A 24159-nucleotide genomic window follows, 5' to 3' on the forward strand; every position below is an offset into this window, starting at 1 on the left:
TTTTCCGATTTTTCAATAATTTGCTTTACATTTTGGATTTTTTGATTTTTATTTTTTGGGCTTTCCGATTTTTTCATTTGGAATTTCTCGATTTTTTGGATTTTTCAATATTTCGATTCTTCAATTTTTGTTCAATTTTTCGATTTCCCGATTTTTCACTTTTTAAATTTTTTGAATTTTAGATTTTTTGATTTCTTGGTTTTAGATTCTTCGGTTTTTAAATTGTTCGATTTTTTAGTTTTTCGAATTTTCGTGCTCCCGATTTGCCGAGATTCGATGTTCCGATTTTTGAATTTTACGATTTTTTGAATATTTATATTTTGGGCTATTTTTCGATTCCTCAATGTTTTAGTTTTTCAATTTTTCGATATTTCGATTTGCCAATTTTTCAGTTTTTCGATTCTTCAATTTTTCGATTTTTTAAATTTTGAATTTTTCCATTTCTCGATTTTTTTTTCATTTTTCAATTTCGAATTTTTAATTATTCAATTTTTCAATGTCTGAATTTTTGATGTTTCTGAATTTTCGATTTCTCAACTTCTCGATTAATCGATTTTTTGATTTTTCGATTTTCCAATTTTTGGGCTTTTCGATTTTTTGATTTATCCATTTCTGGATTTGATGTTTCAATTTCTCGATTTTTAGATGTTTCAGTTTTGGATTTTTCAATATTTCGATTCTTCAATTTTTGTTCAATTTTTCAATTTTTCGATTTCCCGATTTTTTACTTTCTTGATTTCTTAAATTTTAAATTTTTCAATTTTTTTAATTTTAGATTTTTTTACTTCTTGGTTTTAGATTGTTCGGTTTTTAAATTGTTAGATTTTTCATTTTTTCGAATTTTTGTGCTCCCGATTTGCCGACCGATTGTTCAAGTTTACGATTTTTTGAATTTTAAATTTCAGATTTTGGGAATTTTTCGATTTCTCGATGTTTAGTTTTTCAATTTTTCGATGTTTCGATTTTCTAATTTTTCAGTTTTTCGATTCTTCAATTTTTCGATTTTTTAAATTTTAAATTTTTCCATTTTTCGTTTTTTTTTGGTTTTTCAGTTTCGAATTTTTAATTTTTCAATTTTACAATGTTTGAATTTTTGGCGTTTCTGAATATTCGATTTCTCAACTTCTTGATTAATCGATTTTTTTATTTTTCGATTTTCTAATTTTTGGGCTTTTCAGAAGCGAAGGAATTTCTGTCGAAATAATTTTGACCTGAGGCTCAAGTCGACCATCTCAAAAATTTAAGCTTCGTTAAAACAGGTAAAAGGGACACAAGTTGGATCAACCCCTTTCTATTTCTGTCCTCGTCAGACACAAGAAAAAATACTAACCAAAATTTTTCAGGTCAACCCGAAAGTCACCTCCAAATATTTAATAACCTACAGGTTTTGTTTATGAATCCGTCTTGATTTTGTAACCTAGCATCCAGATTTTTGGGGAAAAAATTATAGTTGTTATAACATCATTTTGCAATTTAATTTTGAAACTCCAAAACCGAATGCTCCGAAATATATCAAATTTTTAGAAGGAATCAATATGTCAGTAATAGTTAAAGATTGTCCAGAATTATATGAATTTTATGGACTCCCAAAGTTAATTTGTTTTACAGCCCTGTTGTGAGTTTTATTGTTTAGCTGAAGAGCGGGGCGAACTCAGGTACAGAAAAGATCGGCTTTCCCCTGACAGGCTCTTTACCTGTACAATAGAATTGACGCCTGAGTTGTGAAACAAATTAACGTTGGGGGTCCATAAAATTCATATAATTCTGGACAATCTTTACTAAATTATGCTTATAGATAACCTTAAAGCCTGAGCAAAATTTAATTCTTTCTACTTGTCCTTGAATGGACTCAATTAAAATACTTGTCAAGGTCACGCCTACAATTTTCTGTTGTAAACTATTAATAATACTTGGTTAAAAATATGATTTACGACATTTTTGGAAGTATCTCAAATCAAAAACAAAATTGCTTTGGAAACCGTGCCGGTCACTATTTTTAATAGCCGTCCCTAATAGCCGACACCTTGGTGCTTTGGTGTTCCGCTCCAAAACAATAACGGATCTTATTATATACTTCCCTACTCTGAGTGATAATTTATGGTCACCTCTAAGTCGTAATCAAAGATTTATAAAGAGAAGAAAGTTTTGCAAATTGCTCAGTACATTTATAAAGCACAAGTAATTGCTTTTCAAGGCCAAAGCACAATATGTAAATAAATCAGACTTATCGAGGATATTAAGCCACTCCGCCCACGTGATAAGTTAATCCTTCCTAGCTCACGTGTGTTTTTAATTTTCTTGTGCTAGTTTTTTTCAGAATGGTTTCCACATTCTTAAAAATTAATTCTTAAACTAAGATTAAACAAACAAATGCGTTAAATCATATTCACAAGTCTCTTACTAACGTGAAAAATGCAATAGATTTTTATTATACAGGGTGTAATTTCCAAAGAACTAGTTGAAAATGTTAGGGTATTAAAAATCAGCAAAATGTTTATGGAAAATCTTAAAGTACCTTTATGTTTCTTGGTATTTAGATATTATTATTTGGCTGTCTGGTGGTCATCCTTGTTTCCAAAACCGTTTAGACACACAATGGACAATTAATTTAAGCCTTTGATAATATTGTGAAACTTTCTAGGAAAAGGATTTCAACCCCACACCTGGCGGTAATTAGTTAGGGCTTATCATTTTTGACATAAATTTGAAAATGGGGAAAATTGTCTATATAAACCACCAGAGTGTGCACATCGGCATATTTAACTGGTGACCGACGTAGTGACTAGAGCTAAAATCACTGTGTGAAATAAAAATGGGCGTCCTAGTAAGGCAAATTAGGCCTAAACGAACTTTGCCATTTAAAAAACGACACAAAATGACATGGATAGGGTAAGTAGTTTTTATTTGTTTTTGTAGCTGTTGTTAGAACTATACTAAATCTGTTCATCTTTTTTAGGGACAACGATAAACAAAAATCTTTAAAGTTGGACGATCTAAAGGTAATCACTACTTTGGGTACTGGAGGATTCGGCCGAGTCAATCTGGTGCAAATTGGAGACGACTGTAGCCGTTCCTTCGCCCTAAAGAAACTGAAGAAATCCCACATCGTTGCAACTAAGAACGAAAAAAATGTTAAAGAGGAACTCAGAATTTTAAGACAACTGAATTCTGACTTCATCGTTGAATTTTATCAGACGTTTAGGGATGACCACAATGTATATATGTTGATGGAGTGTTGCTTAGGGGGCGATTTGTGGACGATCTTGCAAAAAGAGGGCTCATTTAGCAATACTACGACCCGATTTTACACCGCCTGTGCAATAGAGGCTCTGGAATATCTACATTCCAGAAATATAGTGTTTAGGTAAGAGTGTCAAGTTATTGTCATTATTTTTTTAATTTAATCTACTTTGTAGAGATTTGAAGCCCGAGAATCTTGTTTTGGATGCCCAAGGGTACGTGAAGCTGATAGATTTCGGATTTGCCAAGAAGCTAGGTATTGACGGTCGAACTACGACTTTGTGCGGCACGGTACACTACATGGCGCCCGAGATCATCCGAAATGAAAGCCACGACATAAGGGTGGATAGCTGGACTCTAGGAATAGTAATGTTCGAATTCCTGACTGGTGACCTCCCGTTTGGCGGAGAAAACAGCTACGCGATTTTTAAGAATATATTAGCAGGCATTGACACCGTGGACTTTCCAGAAAACGTTACCACAAGTGCCATAAGCATAATAAAAAGCTTTTGCCAAGAAGATCCCTGCAAACGTCTGGCGGGAATCAGTGCCATAAGACAACACAAGTAAGTTATAAATAGATTTTTGAAATAATACCTAATATATTTTGTATTACTTTGTGAAATTTTTATAAAGACAATCGTAAAAACGAATTAATTTTCTCTTTTTTTGTAGATATTTTAACGATTTTGACTGGGATGCACTGGTCGCTAGAACACATATCCCACCGGTTGTACCCAAGATCAAGAACGCAACCGACAGCAGCAATTTTGTCGATTGTTTTTCCGACGAAGACGAAACTCCGTCCGAAGGCATGAGTGGCGACATGGACTGGGACGCTGATTTCTAGCCCTACATAAAAAAGTACCAGTGAACTAATAATTATGATGTCTGTGATAAGAACACTTTTTTCTTTTTACTTTATAATATTTAAAAATAAATAATTTAAAACTAAACTTTAAATTGTATTTTTCTTGGTCAATTGTCTATAGCCATTTCGTTGTTCTAATAAATATCTTATTAACAAGTTTGTACTCATTATTTAGTTGCACGTACACATATATTATTTTTGAATGGATAATAAAGAAGATTCCATCATAATTTGCGTGGAATCCATCTACCAACTAATTTTTTTGGGGACGAATGATTAATTACGATTAATACAAAAACTGGATTCAAGAAAGTTTTCTTTTGTCACAGATTACGGATATCCGTAATCTGTGCTTTTGTAAATTGATGCAACCAACATTAGACGCCTGTTGGTTTAATTCCATAATCTGAAAAGCAACCGAAATCTAGAAGACGTACGTTCAAAATCGCACAGCATTCTTTGATCTAAATAATTAATGAACACATTATTTTTTTATTTTTTGCATTGCAAAGATTGTCATGGGCTTTTTTAATTTTGCGTTGAACTTTTCTGCATTGCTTTTGATACTTATTATGTTCTATAAGTATAAGAGGATACGTGCCATACAATTAGCTATATACACTGGGAACGCTAGACGAGAGACAAGTTTGAATTGGGCCCCATTTGTTGCCTTAAAAGCAACCAGCAATTCACCTTTTAATCTACCTGACGCGCTGGGATAGACGACTACCGGACGTGGGTCATAAAAACATCCTAAGCCGATAATGCAGAATAATGATAATTTATGACAGGCGGCCCACAACATACCTTCAGCACAGAAATATCATTACTCGTATTCTTTTGACATATTAATTTTAATATTCGAGATAATTATTATATTATTCAAACACAATTTAGACTCTGTAGAGCAAACAAGGCTTATCAAACCCGTCTATTAGTTTATTCGCCTAAATGTATTATTAATACCGTTTTCAAATTACACCAAAATTGAAAAATCGAAAAGTTAATAATTGAAAAATTGAAACATTTTAAATGAAAAAAATCGGTAAACCGAAAAATTGAAAAATCTATAAATCGAGAAATTGAACAATCAAAAATTAAACAATTTAAAAATCGAAGAATTGGAAAACCAAAAAATCTAAACCGAGAACTTAAAAAATCGAATAATCGAGAAATCAAAACATCAAGGAAAACAAAAAAATTAACGGAAAATCTAGAACTTTAAAATTGAAAAATTAAAATACCTACCGAAAAATTGAAAAACCGAGAAATCGAAACATCAAAAATTGAAAAATTGAAGAACCGAAACATTGCAAAATCTCAGAACTGAAATACTGAAAAACTGAAAAATAGAAGGAAAATTGAAAAATCGAGAAAGTGAAAAAATTTAAAACCGAAATCTTGAAAAACTGAAAAATGGAAAGAAAATTGAAGAATCGGAAAAGTGAAAAAATCCAGAAATCGAAAAATTGAAAAATCACAATTGAAGAAAGAATTGAAAAATCAAGAAATAGAGAAATGGGAAAATCAAAAAATCAGTTAATCGAAAAATTGAAAAATCGAAAAATTTAGAAACGTCAAAAATTGAAAACTGAAAAATAAAAAAAATTTAAAATCGTAAAACTGAAATATCGTAACGTTAATATATTGAAAAACTGAAAATTTTTGAAAAAAAAAATCGTATCAAAAACTAAAAATTAAAAAAATCGAGAAATTGAACAATCAAAAAATCAAAACATTGAAATCCCAGTAAGTTGATAAATAGGAAAATTAAAAAAACAAAAATGTTAAAAATCCAAGAATTGAACAAAAAAAAATCTAAGCCTGAAAATTCAGAAAATTGAATGACCGAGAACAAAAAATCTAAAATTTAAAAATTCGACAAATTGAAAAATCATGGAACTGAAAAATCGAAAAGTGGAGATAGTGAGAAATCTAAAAACCTAAAACTTTAAAAACTGTAAAATTGAACTATCGAAAAATTTTAAAACCGAGAAAATACAATATCAAAAATTTGAAAAATTGAAACGAAATATTGCAAAATTCCAAAGCTGAAAGATTGAAAAACCTAATAACGAAAGGAAAATTAAAGAATCGAAACAGTGAAAAATTCACAAACTGAAACATTAAAAAATTGAGACATGGAAAAATGGGAAAATCAAAAAAATTGGTCTAAAGAGTTTAGACAGCACTTCCCTCGCAATCGGAAACGTGACAACTGCATGCCTATTATGTTTTTTTTTCACATTAGATTTCAATGCATTCGGTTTTGTAGTTTCTGATTAAATTAATAAAATAAATTTGCGCATTCATTAAATTTTTTGACTCACCCTGTATATCCGAATCCAAAAAATATGAATGGAATCATAAATTACAAGAAGAGACTCATCATATTTTGTAAATTTTAAATAGGATTATACGGCAAACTTTTGAGCTGACGTCATCAATTTTTTGGAGGGGATAAGCAAATACATTTTGAATAAAAATTTATTATGCTCTTTATAACCTTAAAACATTTGCAAGATTTCAAAGCATTGGGTTCTGTAGTTCCTGATTAAATCAATAAAATCAATTTACGCATTCATTAATTTTTGGGGTCATCCTGTATATGCAAATCCAAAAAATATGAATGGAATGATAAATCACGAGAAGAGACTCATCATATTTTATACAATTTAGATAGGATTTATTCATCAAAATTTTGGGGTGGCGTCATCCATTTTTTAGGAGGGATGAGCAAATATATTTTGATCAAAAATTTACCATGTCTATGATAAATTTAAAATATTTCCAAGATTTCAAAGCATTCGGTTTTGTAGTTCCTGATTAAATTAATAAAATATGTTTGCGCATTCATTAAGTTTTTTGAGTCACCCTATATATCCGAATCCAAAAAAAATGAATGGGACGATAAATTACTAGAAGAGACTCATTATATTTTCTACATTTTAGATAGGATTTATTCAGCAAAATTTTGAGGTGACGTCATCAATTTTTTAGAGCCGATAAGTAAATATATTGTGATTAAAACGGTCCTGGTTTAATAATAAAAAAATATTGTTCGTCTATGAAACAAGCTCGTCTTACACAAAGTATTCGTAAAAAAAATATGTCGTAAAACATGTGGTCTCGAGTGCGATTGTGGTTTAAATATTTTTTAGAAAATCCTGTCATGAATGTATAAACATTTGTGACAGCAAAAGAGGTTTTTTTGAGAAAATTATCTTTGAATTTAGACCAAATTGAAATAGACACTAAACAACAGGCACATTTGGGCAAAAGAAAGAGAAATTAGGGTTACGGCTTCAAATTTTGGACGTATTTACAAACTCAGACCGACTACAGCAATAGCTAAAACTGTAGAGTCTCTGTTGTACAGTACATTTAGAGGTAATAGTCATACATACTATGGACAGCAAAGTGAGGAAAAAGCTGTCAAGTGTTTTGAAATAAATAAAAATATAAAAACTGAACGGTGTGGCTTGTTTATTTCAAAACAATTTCCTTACTTGGCTGATAGTCCAGACAGGGTTCTAGAGGATAGGAGGGCATTAGTCGAAATAAATGCCCTTCAAAATCGCAAGATTTGTCTCCCGAAGAAGCGGTTAGAAAAAAATAATCAAATTTTGTACATTGACAGAGAATTGAAACTAAAAAAAAATCATGATTAGTACTTTCAAGTCCAGGGACAAATGCTTGTTACGGGTATTTCACAAGTTTTATTTTGTTGTGTGGGCACCCAAAGGAATAAATTAGAAAAAATTTATAAAGACGAAGAAATATGTAAAAAGATGGCAGATAAACTTGGCAGATTTTACTTTGGCGCATTATTGCCCGAAATAATTGATTCAAGAAGAAAGAGGAACCTGTCTTTGCGAGAGATTTTTTTAAAATAAATAAAATTTGTTTCTATTTTTTATGTACTTTAATAATTTATTAGGAGTAGATTTTTTAACACCAAGACTTGCATATTTTTTTTATAAAAATATTTTGAAAATTATCTCTCGGCAAATGAAAACATATACGAGCACTTTTTTCGAGTAAACAATGAAGGGAGAAGTTACTGGGCGTAGGGCTTTTTTAAAACACCTCCTTTCTGGGATAAGTAGTAGATACACTTAGCTACTTATACGTGTTAAACAAAAGCTGTATTTTATATATTTTTTATTATTATTATAAATATGTTTATTAGTTTTATTAATTAACAAAGCAAAGTATATATTAACAATATATTACAATGAATTTTTAGTAATCATGTGTATTGAATTCAGAATCCTGAGTGGAGTAAAAATATTATAGTTCCCCAGTTTTAATTCGGTTTTATGATAGTACCTCATTGTGTAAAAGTTAATTTCCTTAACAATAGATTATTACGGCCGGTCCTGGCGGCTTGTTATAAAACTGAGTTCCTTGCCATAAATTAGAAAAATCAGCGGAGAACTCTAGCAATTAGCCTATGGTAGAGCAGGTGATAAGGGTTTTACCTGGAAAGTCGTTTCCGTAAATTTTAGTGGCGCTCCTATCGGCAAAGTACTGAACTAACTGCTCAAATTCTGTACAATTGATACCTTTTTTTTTCAATAATTGTTAGTTTTTGTTAACAACTCTACTAAGCAATAGATCATTAATTTTCCTGTGATATTCCTGTTAAAATTATTCGACGTATTTTGTATTAATTTGTGGTATATTTTGATTTTAATAAACACATTATTATTTAAACAAATTGTACCACTAACAAACATTTAATGACTCTGCGACCTGTAAAAAGTGATGTTTTATCCATGTGCTAATTTATGAAAGCTTTTTGAAAAATTTAAATATAACATTAGTGATGTATCGACTAGTAGCCGACCGGTCGGATAAGCCGACTATTCGGCCGTTTTTCATTCTCGGCTGGCAGTCGGCGACTGGTCGGCTTTTTTTATTAAAATTAAAATAGTATATACAACAATTAAACCCGGTTTACAGAATCTCAATTAAATATTTAATTACCATTTAATTTTTAACACCGCGTTAAAGTACCATGACTACCATGTGACCGACCCTACGCCAATCAGACGTCGCTAATGGTCTTGTTAAATGCCCGATCAACTTAATCTCAGTTAAAATATTGTATAAACTGGCCCTAAATTGTGTTATTCTTTATTTTTGTATTGAGTTAATACAAAAAAAAAATAAATGTTAAAATAATCCAAACAAATTTAACACATTTTTTGGAAAACAAAGGAACTTTTATTAAAATAAAACAAATTTTTAAGGTAGTCAGAGAAATAGAAAAAAAACACTCTCTGCCGCATTTATAAACCGGTTTTAGCAAAGCCGAACAGTCGGCCGACTAGTCGGTTTTTACTGGCCGAACAATCGGCTAGTCGGTTAGTCGGCCAGACCTACAGTCGGTACATCTCTATGAAACATATATTATTGAAAAAAGATCAAATTAACATTTAAAAAATAATCATTTTACAACAAATATTCGAAGTGTTTTCCATTTACTTCCTGTCAATAGTAAATACGTTGCACAAGGTTTTCAAATTAATCTGTTATTATATTAGGGCGAATATCAGCAATCACATTTAATATTCTTTCTTGGAGTTCTTCGATGCTTTGTGGTCTATTAACATAAACTCGATTTTTTACATAACCCTGATGAAAAATCCAAGTGGGGCTAAATCAGGTGATCTAGCTGGCCACTTCGTCCTACCCACCTTCCAGGAAAAGTCTCACCCAACAATTCCGTACTCACAGATGGACTCTGCAGGTAAATTTGTAGGTAGTTGAAGCCCGAGAATATTATTTTGGATACGTAAATCTGGTAGACTTCGGACTATCCAATTTTAGATGAAAAAAAATTAAAGAAATTTATTAAAGATAACATAAATTTATAAATCTTATTTTAAAGTTCTGAAGAGAACTGATTTTTAAAACTTGTTAAAGAAACAATGAATTGCCACACACGGCACTGAAAAACTACCTCCCCTAAATTTGTGAAAATGGAATCGTCCAGTTTCAATTTTGTTCATAGCGCACATTTATTGTGTGTTATTCTTTTATTTTTTTTTTGATATTTTCAATCGTTATTTTGAATTTACTACCAGTTTTATGTGTTTTAACTCTAAGAGACTAGTCATTCGTTAAATAGACTCTATTATAAATCCCTTTAATATTTTCTAAAACAAATCAAAATTTTAAGTAAAGTAATTAGCTAATTCCTTATCGGCTTAATATTTACCTTCTCACTCTACAATTATAATTTGTAAGCTCCTATTCTTAAAAATCCAAACTGTTATTGTAAACTTACTCTAATACAACATGTACAATTTTGAATGGATTCCGGGAGGGGATAGTTTTTGATAAGGGACTTGCAGTTCATTTCACTTGATACCTGCCTGTCAGTTCGACCACCGTGTATACCTACAGTGCAAAGTGAATAATAAAAAAAATGTTTTTGACAAAAGTGTATGACCTGTTTCTGATCTTGACAAGAAAAATACTTGTCTTCATCAGCATAATTAAACACATTAAATTGGAACAAAGGTATTTAAAAAGACTTTTTACTAATAACACTATGTATAAGAAGTTTGTTAAAATTTGTCTTTATTAGTTAGTATTTTTTTAACCAGTCTCCAACATCAAAGTTGACTTTGCCTAAATCAAAATTTTGGGCTGACCCTTATGTTTCTTGGTGGATATTTAAAATATATACTTCTTTTGACATGCTTTTGTTCACTTTTTCAGAGACACGAATGAAAACAAACCTTTAAAGTTAGGCGGCCTAGAGGTCTTGCGAGTAAAGACGTTAGGTGCTGGGGGCTTCGGACGTGTCGACTTGGTGCAAATTCTAGGCGATTCCAGCCGCTCCTTCGCTCTAAAGACAATGAAAAAGTCGCACATTGTCGCAACCAAGCAACAAAAACACGTTAGAGACGAATGGAGAATTTTACAGGAACTGAATTCCGACTTTATAGTTAAATTTTACCGGACGTTCAGGGACAAAGAACATGTATACATGCTAATGGAGTGTTGCCTCGGGGGTGACTTGTGGACAATTTTAGATAAGCAACGTTCCCTTGACAATGACACCACGAAATTTTATATCGCGTGTGTAGCACAGGCTTTGGACTATATACACTCGAAAAATATCGTCCATAGGTAAGAGCGAAAATTTTGACACAGTAAAATTTATGACGTTGCATTCGAAATATTTATAAATTTTATTTACTTGGCAGGGATATAAAGCCGGAAAATCTTATTTTGGATCACCAAGGGTACTTAAAGCTGGTGGATTTTGGACTTGCCAAGAAGCTAGGCTGTGACGGCAGAACCACAACTTTCTGTGGCACGGTAGACTATATGGCGCCCGAAATCATCCTGAAAGAAGGCCACGACCTCAGGATTGATTTCTGGAGTCTAGGGGTACTGGTCTTCGAGTGTCTCAGTGGAGATCTACCCTTTACCGGGAAAAACAAATACGAGACTTATACGAACATACTAAAAGGCATCGATACCGTCGTTTTCCCGGAAAACTTGACAGAAAATGCCACAAGCCTGATTAAAAGTTTGTGCAAAGTAGACCCCTCCAAACGCCTTGGAGGCTTGAATGACGTTAAACAACATGAGTAAGTTAAAAATGGATTTTTGAAATTCAAAATGTTCTCATTTTTTTTTGTAGATATTTTAGCAAGTTTGATTGGGAGGCGCTGGTGGCTAGAACTCTCGCCCCACCAGTTTTGCCCCAGGTCAAAAACGCCACCGATAGCAGCAACTTCATCTCTTCGGACGATGACGAATCCCAGACGGAGGACTGGTACGACATTACAGACTGGGACGTTGATTTCTAGGGCGACTTCAAAAATGTTGTTAGTGATCGAACTGTGATAAAAAATGCCAGTGATTCGATTTCTGTGATAACTGATCACAATTTTAGTTTTATTATTTGTACATAACTGTAACGCATTTTGTAATAAATTTGTAAATATAAAATTGAAATTGAATATGTTTTGTTTTTACGAGCTTTCTGTAGGCATTGAAAGCGCAGATTGATTTTGATTAACATTATACTTAAAACATGTTTCACATGGTAGTTTCTTGTAGAGAAATAAGCATTTTGCAATTAAGCTCCGCCCCTCGACTCACGACGGATAAGAAAATTCATCACAATTGAGATTAGGGCGGGTGGGTGGGGTTTGTATTTTGCTTTTGTTTTCTTATATATTCGTAGTTCTCTATTCACGACAAGAAACTGAAAACTTGTTTAAAATGGAAAATTTGTAGAGCAGTATAGGAGATAAAATTTACCATTTTAAGCATGTTTTCAGTCTTGGAAAATCCGTAGTTACGTGGTTTTTTGTTTATTTGATTTGTCACTTTTTTGTGTAGTTTTTTGGTACTTCTTTTTGAATTAGAATTGTTAGAAGCATTTTTTTGTGTCCTTTTGGTGTCAGGAAAGATTTTTAATTTTTCGACTCTTCAATTTTCGATTTCTCGATTTTTTAATTTCGATTTCTTAATTTTCCGATATTTCAGTTTCACGATTTTTTTCACATTTCGATTCGTCAATTTTTCAATTATTTTACTTTTCGATTTTTAACTTTTAGGTTTTTAAATTGTTTTATTTTTAGATGTTTCGATTTCTCGGGTCATCAATTTTTAGATATTTTAATTTTTCAATTTTTTGAATTTTAGTTTTTTTGATTTTAAATTTTTAGTTTTTTGAGGTTGCGATTTCCCGATCTTTTGATCTTTTACTTCTCGGTTTTAGATTTTTCGATTGTTTAATTTCCCGATTTTTCGATTTCTTTGAATTTAAAATTTTTTAATTTCTCGATTTTTCGGTTTTTCGATTCGTCAATTTTTACATTTTTTGACGCTTAGATTTTCCGATCTTTAAATTTTTGATAATTAGTTTTTCGATTTCTTGATAGTTCGAGATTTCGTTTTTTAAATTTTTCCATTTTTCAGTTTTTCGATTTTTCGTAGCCTGGATTTACCCAGATTTCCACTGTTCAATTTGCCGAGTTTTATCAGTTCAATTTTTGTTTAATTTTTCGATTTTTGAAATTTTTCGACTTTTCGATTTTTAGATTTCTCGATTTTTCAATTTAACATTTCAGTTTTGGAAAATTTTCAATTTTTCTGTTTATTAAATTCTCGATTGCCCGACCTTTCGATTTTTCGGTTTATCAAATTTTCGATGTTTAAAATTTTTAATTTATTTATCAATATTTTTTAACTTTAAAATTTTTAATTTTTTACTTTTTAGATACTTCGATTTTCAGCAGTTTCGATTTCTTTAAATTTAAAATTTTTCGATTTTTCCACTTTTCGTTGTTTTGATGTTTCGATTTCCCGGTTTTTTGATTTCCAAATTTTTCGATGTTTCAGTTTTGGAATTTTTCAATTTCTCGATTTTTCGGTTTTTCGATTCGTCAATTTTTACATTTTTTGACGTCTCGATTTTCCCATCTTTAAATTTAAATTTTTAATAATCAATTTTTCGATTTCTTGATATCTCGAGATTTCGTTTTTAAAACTTTTCAATTTTTCAGTTTTTCGATTTTCCGTAGCCTCGATTTACCCAGATTTCTACTGTTCAATTTGCCGAGTTTTATCAGTTTGGAAATGTTCAATTTTATTTTAATTTTTCAGTTTTTTAATTTTTGAATTTTTCGATTTTTAAAATTTTTCGACTTTTCGATTTTTAGATTTCTCGATTTTTCAATTTAACATTTCAGTTTTGGAAAATTTTCAATTTTTCTGTTAATTAAATTCTCGATTGCGCGACCTTTCGATTTTTCGGTTTATCAATTTTTCGATGTTCAAAATTTTTGATTTTTCGATTTTTATTTTTTTTCATTTTTCAATTTATCAATATTTTTAAGCTTTAAAATCTTCTATTTTTAACTTTTTCGATACTTCGATTTTCAGCAATTTCGATTTCTCGGTTTTTCGATTTTCCAATTTATCGATTTTCAGCTTTTCGAGTCTTGAATTTTCCGATTTTCCAATAATTCGCTTTAAATTTTGGATTTTTTGATTTTTTATTTTTGTGGTTTCCGATTTTTTCATTTATCCATTTCTGGATTTGATGTTTCAATTTCTCGATTTTTTGGATTTTTCAATATTTTGATTCTTCAATTTTTGTTCAATTTTTCAATTTTTCGATTTCCCGATTTTTTACTTTCTTGATTTCTTAAATTTTAAATTTTTCAATTTTTTGAATTTTAGATTTTTTTACTTCTTGGTTTTAGATTCTTCGGTTTTTAAATTGTTCGATTTTTCAGTTTTTCGAATTTTTGTGCTCCCGATTTGCCGTCCGATTGTTCAAGTTTACGATTTTTTGAATTTTAAATTTCAGATTTTGGCCAATTTTTCGATTTCTCGATGTTTTAGTTTTTCAATTTTTCGATGTTTCGATTTTCTAATTTTTCAGTTTTTCGATTCTTCAATTTTTCGATTTTTTAAATTTAAAATTTTTCCATTTCTTGTTTTTTTTTTATTTTTCAATTTCGAATTTTTAATTTTTCAATTTTTCAATGTTTGAATTTTTGGCGTTTCTGAATATTCGATTTCTCAACTTCTTGATTAATCGATTTTTTGATTTTTCGATTTTCTAATTTTTGGGCTTTTCAGAAGCGAGGGAATTTCTGTCGAAATAATTTTGACCTGAGACTCAAGTCGACCATTTCAAAAATTTAAGCTTCGTTAAAACAAAACAGGTAAAAGGGACACAACTTGGATCAACCCCTTTCTATTTCTGTCCTCGTCAGACATAGGAAAAAACACTAACCAAAATTTTTCAGGTCATCCCGAAAGTCACCTCCAAATATTTAATAACCTACAGGTGTTGTTTATGAATCCGTTTTGATTTTGTAACCTAGCATCCAGATTTTTGGGGAAAAAGTTATAGTTGTCATAACATCATTTTGCAATTTAATTTTGAAACTCCAAAACCGAATGCTCCGAAATATATCAAATTTTTAGAAGGAATCAAAATGTCAGTAATAGTTAAAGATTGTCAAGAATTATATGAATTTTATGGACTCCCAAAGTTAATTTGTTTTTTCGCCTCCTGACATGTAAACAAAACATTCATACACCTTTGACATGCCGCGTAGCAATGATTTTACGCACCAAATATCAATTTACCGTTGCTTTACCGCCTTTGGGTGCCAAAGTAATTCAACATGCATTAGCCTCTAGAAGCTCTAATAAAAAAAGTTCTGTATAAATAATAAAAGAAAACATACTAGAATACTACTTTACATCATGCTTTGTTGGATCAAACCTTTTGAATGAGAAAAAATTAATTATTAAAAAAAAAATCACATGGCGCCATCTCGTGGCTGCCGGTATTATAGATTCCTTCAGTAAACGTCAAGTCTATAAGCTGTCACTCCATTATTTCCATTTCGAAAAATATTTTTAAAAACAAATATTTTTTAAAATAAAATCAATGTCGGCGAAAAAATTTAATACAATTTTCGTGCGTTAGGCATTTTGCAGGTTTCGGTCCCATGCCACCCTCCGCTTCGCGTCGGGTAGCAAATTAGGACCTCAACCTGCAAAATGTTACCTACCGCACTCATAATGTAAATAACTATTACAGCCCTGTTATCAGTTTTATTGTTTAGTTGAAGAGCGGGGCGAACTCAGGTACAGAAAGGATCGGCTTTCCCCTGACAGGCTCTTTACCTGTACAATAGAATTGACGCCTGAGCTGTGAAACAAATTAATGTTGGGAGTCCATAAAATTCATATAATTCTGGACAATCTTTACTAAATTATGGTTATAGATAACCTTAAAGCCTGAGCAAAATTTAATTCTTTCTACTTGTCCTTGAATGGACTCAATTAAAATACTTGTCAAGGTCACGTCTACAATTTTCTGTTGTAAACAATTAACAATACTTGGTTAGAAATATGATTTACGACATTTTTGGAAGTATCTCAAATTAAAAATAAAATTGCTTTGGAAACCGTGCCGGTCACTATTTTTAATAGCCGTCCCTAATAGCCGACACCTTGGTGCCTTGGTGTTCCGCTCCAAAACAATAACGGATCTTATTATAATATCCTTCGCTACTCTGAACGATAATTTATGGTCACCCCTAAGTCGTAATCAAAGTTTTATAAAGAGAAGAAAGTTTTGCAAATTGCTCGGTACATTTATAAAGCACAAGTAATTGCTTTTCAAGGCCAAAGCACAATATGTAAATAAATCAGACTTATCGAGGATATTAAGCCACTCCACCCACGTGATAAGTTAATCCTTCCTAGCTCACGTGTGTTTTTAATTTTCTTGTGCTAGTTTTTTTCAGAATGGTTTCCACATTCTTAAAAATTAATTCTTAAACTAAGATTAAACAAAGAAATGCGTTAAATCATATTCACAAGTCTCTTACTAACGTGAAAAATGCAATAGATTTTTATTATACAGGGTGTAATTTCCAAAGAACTAGTTGAAAATGTTAGGGTATTAAAAATCAGCAAAATGTTTATGGAAAATCTTAAAGTACCTTTATGTTTCTTGGTATTTAGATATTATTGTTTGGCTGTCTGGTGGTCATCCTGGTTTCCAAAACCGTTTAGACACACAATGGACAATTAATTTTAGCCTTTGATAATATTGTAAAACTTTCTTGGAAAAGGATTTCAACCCCACACCTGGCGGTAATTAGTTAGGATTATCATTTTTGACATAAATTTGAAAAGGGGGAAAATTGTTATATAAACCACCAGGGTGTGCAATCGGCATATTTAACTGGTGACCGACGTAGTGACTAGAGCTAAAATCACTGTGTGAAATAAAAATGGGCGTCCAAGTAAGGCAAATTAGGCCTAAACGAACTTTGCCATTTAAAAAACGACACAAAATGACATGGATAGGGTAAGTAGTTTTTATTTGTTTTTGTAGCTGTTGTTAGAGCTAAACTAAATCTGTTCATCTTTTTTAGGGACAACGATAAAAAAAAATCTTTAAAGTTGGACGATCTAAAGGTCATCACTACTTTGGGTACTGGAGGATTCGGCCGAGTCAATTTAGTGCAAATTGGAGACGACTGTAGCCATTCCTTCGCCCTCAAGAAACTGAAGAAATCCCACATCGTTGCAAATAAGAACGAAAAAAATGTTAAAGAGGAACTCAGAATTTTAAGTCAACTGAATTCTGACTTCATCGTTAAATTTTATCAGTCGTTCAGGGATGACCACAATGTGTATATGTTGATGGAGTGTTGCTTAGGGGGCGAATTGTTCACGATCTTGCAAAAAGAGGGCTCATTTAGCAATACTACGACCCAATTTTACACCGCCTGTGCAATAGAGGCTCTGGAATATCTACATTCCAGAAATATAGTGTTTAGGTAAGAGTGACAAGTTATTGACATTATTTTTTTAATTTAATCTACTTTGTAGAGATTTGAAGCCCGAGAATCTTATTTTGGATGCCCAAGGGTACGTGAAGCTGATAGATTTCGGATTTGCCAAGAAGCTAGATATTGACGGGAGAACTACGACTTTGTGCGGCACGGTACACTACATGGCGCCCGAGATCATCCGAAATGAAAGCCACGACATAAGGGTGGATAGCTGGACTCTAGGAATACTAATGTTCGAATTCCTGACTGGTGACCTCCCGTTTGGCGGAGAAAACAGCTACGCGATTTTTAAAAATATATTAGCAGGCATTGACACCGTGGACTTTCCAGAATACGTTACCACAAGCGCCATAAGCATAATAAAAAGCTTTTGCCAAGAAAATCCCTGCAAACGTCTGGCGGGAATCAGTGCCATAAGACAAGACAAGTAAGTTATAAATAGATTTTTGAAATGGTTTCCAATTTTTATTACTTTGTGATACTTTTATCAAGGCTATATGCATAATCATTCATTAAAATAGTTGATCAATCGTAAAAACTAATCAATTTTCTCTTTTTTTGTAGATATTTTAACGATTTTGACTGGGATGCACTGGTCGCAAGAACACACGCTCCACCGGTTGTGCCCAAGATCAAGAACGCAACCGACAGCAGCAATTTTATCGATTGCCCTTCCGATGAAGACGAAACTCCTTCCGAAGGCATGAGTGGCGACATGGACTGGGATGCTGATTTCTAGCCCCACATAAAAAAATTTCTGAACTATCGAACTTCTATTAACCGTGATAGTGCAATACCAATGAATTAATTTGACGTCTGTGATAAGAAGGCTTTTTTCTTTTTAACTTATAATGTTTAAAAATAAATAATATAAAACTAAACTTTAAATTGTATTTTTCTTGGTGAATTGTCTGTAGCCATTTCGTTGTCCTAATAAATATCTTATTAACAAGTTTGTACTCATTATTTAGTTGCATGTACACATATATTATTTTTGAATAGATAATAAAGAAGATTTCATCATAATTTGGGTGGAATACATCTACCAACTAATTTTTTTGGGGACGAATGATTAATTACGATTAATACAACAACTGGATTCAAGAAAGTTTTCTTTTGTCACAGATTACGGATATCCGTAATCTGTGCTTTTGTAAATTGATGCAACCAACATTAGGCGCCTGTTGGTTTAATTCCATAATCTGAAAAGCAACCGAAATCTAGAAGGCGTACGTTCAAAATCGCACAGCATTCTTTGATCTTAATAATTAATGAACACATTATTTTTTTATTTTTTGCATTGCAAAGATTGTCATGGGCTTTTTTAATTTTGCGTTGAACTTTTCTGCATTGCTTTTGACACTTATTATGTTCTATAAGAGGATACATGCCATACAATTAGCTATATACACTGGGAACGCTAGACGAGAGACAAGTTTGAATTGGGCCCCATTTGTTGCCTTAAAAGCAACCAGCAATTCACCTTTTAATCTACCTGACGCGCTGGGATAGACGACTACCGGACGTGGGTCATAAAAACATCCTAAGCCGATAATGCAGAATAATGATAATTTATGACAGGCGGCCCACAACATACCTTCAGCACAGAAATATCATTACTCGTATTCTTTTGACATATTAATTTTAATATTCGAGATAATTATTATATTATTCAAACACAATTTAGACTCTGTAGAGCAAACAAGGCTTATCAAACCCGTCTATTAGTTTATTCGCCTAAATGTACTATTAATACCGTTTTCAAATTACACCAAAATTGAAAAATCGAAAAGTTAATAATTAAAAAATTGAAACATTTTAAATGAAAAAAAATCGGTAAACCGAAAAATTGAAAAATCTATAAATCGAGAAATTGAACAATCAAAAATTAAACAATTTAAAAATCGAAGAATTGGAAAACCAAAAAATCTAAACCGAGAACTTAAAAAATTGAATAATCGAGAAATCAAAACATCAAGGAAAACAAAAAAATTAACGGAAAATCTAGAACTTAAAAATTGAAACATTAAAATACCTACCGAAAAATTGAAAAACCGAGAAATCGAAACATCAAAAATTGAAAAATTGAAGAACCGAAACATTGCAAAATCTCAGAACTGAAATACTGAAAAACTGAAAAATAGAAGGAAATTTGAAAAATCGAGAAAGTGAAAAAATTCAAAACTGAAATCTTGAAAAACTGAAAAATGGAAAGAAAATTGAAGAATCGGAAAAGTGAAAAAATCCAGAAATCGAAAAATTGAAAAATCACAATTGAAGAAAGAATTGAAAAATCAAGAAATAGAGAAATGGGAAAATAAAAAAATCAGTTAATCGAAAAATTTAGAAACGTCAAAAATTGAAAACTAAAAAATAAAAAAATTTTAAAATCGTAAAACTGAAATATCGTAAAGTTAATACATATAATGAAAAACTGAAAATTTTTGAAAAAAAAATCGTATCAAAAACTAAAAATTAAAAAAATCGAGAAATTGAACAATCAAAAAATCAAAACATTGAAATCCCAGTAAGTTGATAAATAGGAAAATTAAAAAAACAAAAATTTTAAAAATCCAAGAATTGAACAACAAACAAAATCTAAGCCTGAAAACTCAGAAAATTGAATGACCGAGAACAAAAAATCTAAAATTTAAAAATTCGACAAATTAAAAATCATGGAACTGAAAAATCCAAAAGTGGAGATAGTGAGAAATCTAAAAACCTAAAACTTTAAAAACTGTAAAATTAAACTATCGAAAAATTTAAAAACCGAGAAAATACAATATCAAAAATTTGAAAAATTGAAGAAACGAAATATTGCAAAATTCCAAAGCTGAAAGATTGAATAACCTAAAAACGAAAGGAAAATTAAAGAATCGAAACAGTGAAAAATTCACAAACTGAAACATTGAAAAATTGAGACATGGAAAATGGGAAAATCAAAAAAATTGGTCTAAAGAGTTTAGACAGTACTTCCCTCGCTATCGGAAACGTGACAACTGCATGCCTATTATGTTTTTTTTTTCACATTAGATTTCAATGCATTCGGTTTTGTAGTTTCTGATTAAATTAATAAAATAAATTTGCGCATTCATTAAATTTTTTGAGTCACCCTGTATACCCGAATCCAAAAAATATGAATGGAATGATAAATTACAAGAAGAGACTCATCATATTTTGTAAATTTTAAATAGGATTATACGGCAAACTTTTGAGCTGACGTCATCAATTTTTGGAGGGGATAAGCAAATACATTTTGACTAAAAATTTATTATGCTCTTTATAACCTTAAAACATTTGCAAGATTTCAAAGCATTGGCTTCTGTAGTTCCTGATTAAATCAATGAAATAAATTTACGCATTCATTAATTTTTGGGGTCATCCTGTATGTGCAAATCCAAAAAACATGAATGGAATGATAAATCACAAGAAGAGACTCATCATATTTTATACAATTTAGATAGGATTTATTCATCAAAATTTTTGGGGTGACGTCATCAATTTTTTAGAGGGGATAAGTAAATATATTGTGATTAAAACGGTCTTGGTTTAATAACAAAAAAATATTGTTCGTCTATAAAACAAGCTCGTCTTAGACAAAGTATTCGTAAAAAAATATGTCGTAAAGAAATTTACGTATGCTGGTTCCGACTGCGATTATGGTTTAAATATTTTTTAGAAAATCCTGTCATGGATGTAGAAACATTTGTGACAGCCAAAGAGGTTTTTTTGAGAAAATTATCTTTGAATTTAGACCAAATTGAAATAGACACTAGGCAACAGGCACATTTGGGCAAAAGAAATTAGGGTCACGGCTTCAAATTTTGGACGTATTTACAAACTTAGACCGACTACAGCAATAGCTAAAACTGTGGAGTCTCTGTTGTACAGTACATAGTAGTAATAGTCGTACATTCTATGGACAGCAAAGTGAGGAAAAAGCTGTCAAATGTTTTGAAATAAATAAAAATATAAAAACTGAACGGTGTGGCTTGTTTATTTCAAAACAATTTCCTTACTTGGCTGATAGTCCAGACAGGGTTCTAGAGGATAGGAGGGCATTAGTCGAAATAAATGCCCTTCAAAATCGCAAGATTTATCTCCCGAAGAAGCGGTTAGAAAAAAAATAATCAAATTTTGTACATTGACAGAGAATTGAAACTAAAAAAAAATCATGATTAGTACTTTCAAGTCCAGGGACAAATGCTTGTTACGGGTATTTCACAAGTTTTATTTTGTTGTGTGGGCACCCAAAGGAATAAATTAGAAAAAATTTATAAAGACGAAGAAATATGTAAAAAGATGGCAGATAAACTTGGCAGATTTTACTTTGGCGCATTATTGCCCGAAATAATTGATTCAAGAAGAAAGAGGAACCTGTCTTTGCGAGAGATTTTTTTAAAATAAATAAAATTTGTTTCTATTTTTTATGTACTTTAATAATTTATTAGGAGTAGATTTTTATCACCAAGACTTGCATATTTTTTTTACAAATATATTTTGAAAATTATCTCTCGGCAAATGAAAACATATACGAGCACTTTTTTCGAGTGAACAATGAAGGGAGAAGTTACTGGGCGTAGGGCTTTTTTAAAACACCTCCTTTCTGGGATAAGTAGTAGAAACACTTAGCTACTTATACGTGTTAAACAAAAGCTGTATTTTATATATTTTTTATTATTATTATAAATATGTTTATTAGTTTTATTAATTAACAAAGCAAAATATATATTAACAATATATTACAATGAATTTTTAGTAATCATGTGTATTGAATTCAGAATCCTGAGTGGAGTAAAAATATTATAGTTCCCCAGTTTTAATTCGGTTTTATGATAGTACCTCATTGTGTAAAAGTTAATTTCCTTAACAATAGATTACTACGGCCGGTCCTGGCGGCTTGTTATAAAACTGAGTTCCTTGCCATAAATTAGAAAAATCAGCCGAGAACTCTAGCAATTAGCCCATGGTAGAGCAGGCGATAAGGGTTTTACCTGGAAAGTCGTTTCCATAAATTTTAGTGGCGCTCCTATCGGCAAAGTACTGAACTAACTGCTCAAATTCTGTCGAATTGATACCCATTTTTTTCAATAATTGTTAGTTTTTGTTAAAAACTCTGCTAACCAATAGATCATTAATATTCCTCTGATATTCCTGTTAAAATTATTCTATGTATTTTGCATTAATTTGTGGTATATTTTGATTTTAATAAACACATTATTATTTAAACAAATTGTACCACTAACAAACATTTAATGACTCTGCGACCTGTAAAAAGTTATGTTTTATCCATGTGCTAATTTTCAAGCGATTCTATGATGGTTATGACTGAAAAAACTTGAAAAGAAAACATACAATGGTGCCTTTTTACGATATTTCTCAGCCATATTTTTTTAATTGATTGAACTGGTCTCTGCGCTCTAGAATATGAAAAAGCTGCAGTTTGATGTATGATACATCTATATTAATATCATTTTTTCATACAAAAAACCAAAAAAATGTTATACCTCGTCTAGTGACTCCCCTTAACGCATGAATTATTTATTTTATTTTTTCTATATGGTAAAATAAATTGTCAAAATAAAAATTCTAAAAATAACAATACTCGGATTTAATTATTGTATGTAAATAGTGAATACATTGTTATGAAAGCTTTTTGAAAAATTTAAATAAAACATTAGTGATGTACCGACTAGTGGCCGACCGGTCGGATAAGCCGACCATTCGGCCGTTTTTCACCGTCTGCTGACAGTCGGCGACTGGTCGGCTTTTTTTATTAAAATTAAAATAGTATATACAACAATTAAACCCGGTTTACAGAACCTCAATTAAATATTTAGTTGCGATTTAATTTTTAACACCGCGTTAAAGTACCATGACTACCATGTGACCGACTCTACGCCAATCAGACGTCGCTAATAGTCTTGTTAAATGCCCGATCAACTTAATCTCAGTTAAAATATTGTATAAACTGGCCCTAAAGGTGGATTTGCAGATATGCTCTATACCCTCTAAAAAGAGGATTGACACATTTAAGAGGTCAATTACAGATTATAAAGCTATATGCAGGTGTTTAAATAAGGTCGACTGGAATAATTTATTGAGTGACCCTTCAGTCTCTAACAACTGGAACTCGTTTAAAAATGTTATTAATGTTCAGATAGAACAACACACAACCACCTCTTTCGTTAAACGTTCTTCTAAAAAGCCCTGGATCAACAACTCTATCCTAAAATTAATTAAAAAAAAACGAGCTCTATGGCGTGCATTCAAAAGAACAGGTCTTGAGGCTGATTATAAGAGACATAGGTCTTTCTCAAATCGGTTGTCAACTATAATTATAGAAGCCAGAATAACCTACGAGAAATCTATAGCTGATAGTAAAGACACTAAGCGGTTGTACAAACACATTCGAACTCAATTATCCGGCCCAGTTGGAACTAATTTACGGATAAAAGATGACACGGGTACAGTGGTTAATAGTGATATTGAGGTAGCCGACTTATTTGCCAAATCTTTTTTAAAAATGTTCGTACAAGAACCGCCCAATGACAAAATGCCTAGCATCCTTGGAGTACCTAATGCAGCTGTTATCGATGATGTTCTATTTTCCAGTGACGCTGTCCGTAAAAAATTAGATAAATTGAAGGTGTCAAAGTCACCTGGCCCTGA

The 24159-nt window shown here is 31.4% G+C and overlaps 3 protein-coding genes across 3 annotated transcripts; all 3 read left to right on the top strand.

Moving 5' to 3' along the window:
• Positions 1 to 2875: 2875 nt before the first annotated feature.
• On the top strand, positions 2876 to 4090 carry LOC135123223 (cGMP-dependent protein kinase 1-like). Its single transcript, XM_064047717.1, has 4 exons — positions 2876 to 2889; positions 2957 to 3364; positions 3417 to 3806; positions 3916 to 4090. Exons 1-4 carry the CDS (start codon positions 2876 to 2878, stop codon positions 4088 to 4090), a joined length of 987 nt encoding a protein of 328 aa, XP_063903787.1.
• Positions 4091 to 10676: 6586 nt separating this feature from the next.
• Positions 10677 to 11949, top strand: LOC135123224 (cGMP-dependent protein kinase 1-like). Its single transcript, XM_064047718.1, has 4 exons — positions 10677 to 10687; positions 10847 to 11260; positions 11338 to 11727; positions 11781 to 11949. Exons 1-4 carry the CDS (start codon positions 10677 to 10679, stop codon positions 11947 to 11949), a joined length of 984 nt encoding a protein of 327 aa, XP_063903788.1.
• Positions 11950 to 16983: 5034 nt separating this feature from the next.
• LOC135123225 (cGMP-dependent protein kinase 1-like) lies at positions 16984 to 18226 on the top strand. Its single transcript, XM_064047719.1, has 4 exons — positions 16984 to 16997; positions 17065 to 17472; positions 17525 to 17914; positions 18052 to 18226. The coding sequence occupies exons 1-4, from the start codon at positions 16984 to 16986 to the stop codon at positions 18224 to 18226; spliced, it is 987 nt and encodes a 328-aa protein (XP_063903789.1).
• The last annotated feature ends 5933 nt before the right edge of the window (positions 18227 to 24159 follow it).

This window comes from Zophobas morio, unplaced genomic scaffold (assembly GCF_036711695.1).
Source record: "Zophobas morio isolate AGI-343-1 ecotype UQ-CSIRO unplaced genomic scaffold, CSIRO_AGI_Zmor_V1 ptg000006l, whole genome shotgun sequence".
Classification (NCBI taxonomy): Eukaryota; Metazoa; Arthropoda; class Insecta; order Coleoptera; family Tenebrionidae; genus Zophobas; species Zophobas morio.

Coding starts and splice junctions, on each gene's coding strand:
- LOC135123225 (XM_064047719.1), top strand. Junction 17,473..17,524: donor TCCAGAAATATAGTGTTTAG/GTAAGAGTGACA, acceptor TCTACTTTGTAG/AGATTTGAAGCCCGAGAATC. Junction 17,915..18,051: donor AGTGCCATAAGACAAGACAA/GTAAGTTATAAA, acceptor CTTTTTTTGTAG/ATATTTTAACGATTTTGACT.
- LOC135123224 (XM_064047718.1), top strand. Junction 11,261..11,337: donor TCGAAAAATATCGTCCATAG/GTAAGAGCGAAA, acceptor TTTACTTGGCAG/GGATATAAAGCCGGAAAATC. Junction 11,728..11,780: donor AATGACGTTAAACAACATGA/GTAAGTTAAAAA, acceptor TTTTTTTTGTAG/ATATTTTAGCAAGTTTGATT.
- LOC135123223 (XM_064047717.1), top strand. Junction 3,365..3,416: donor TCCAGAAATATAGTGTTTAG/GTAAGAGTGTCA, acceptor TCTACTTTGTAG/AGATTTGAAGCCCGAGAATC. Junction 3,807..3,915: donor AGTGCCATAAGACAACACAA/GTAAGTTATAAA, acceptor CTTTTTTTGTAG/ATATTTTAACGATTTTGACT.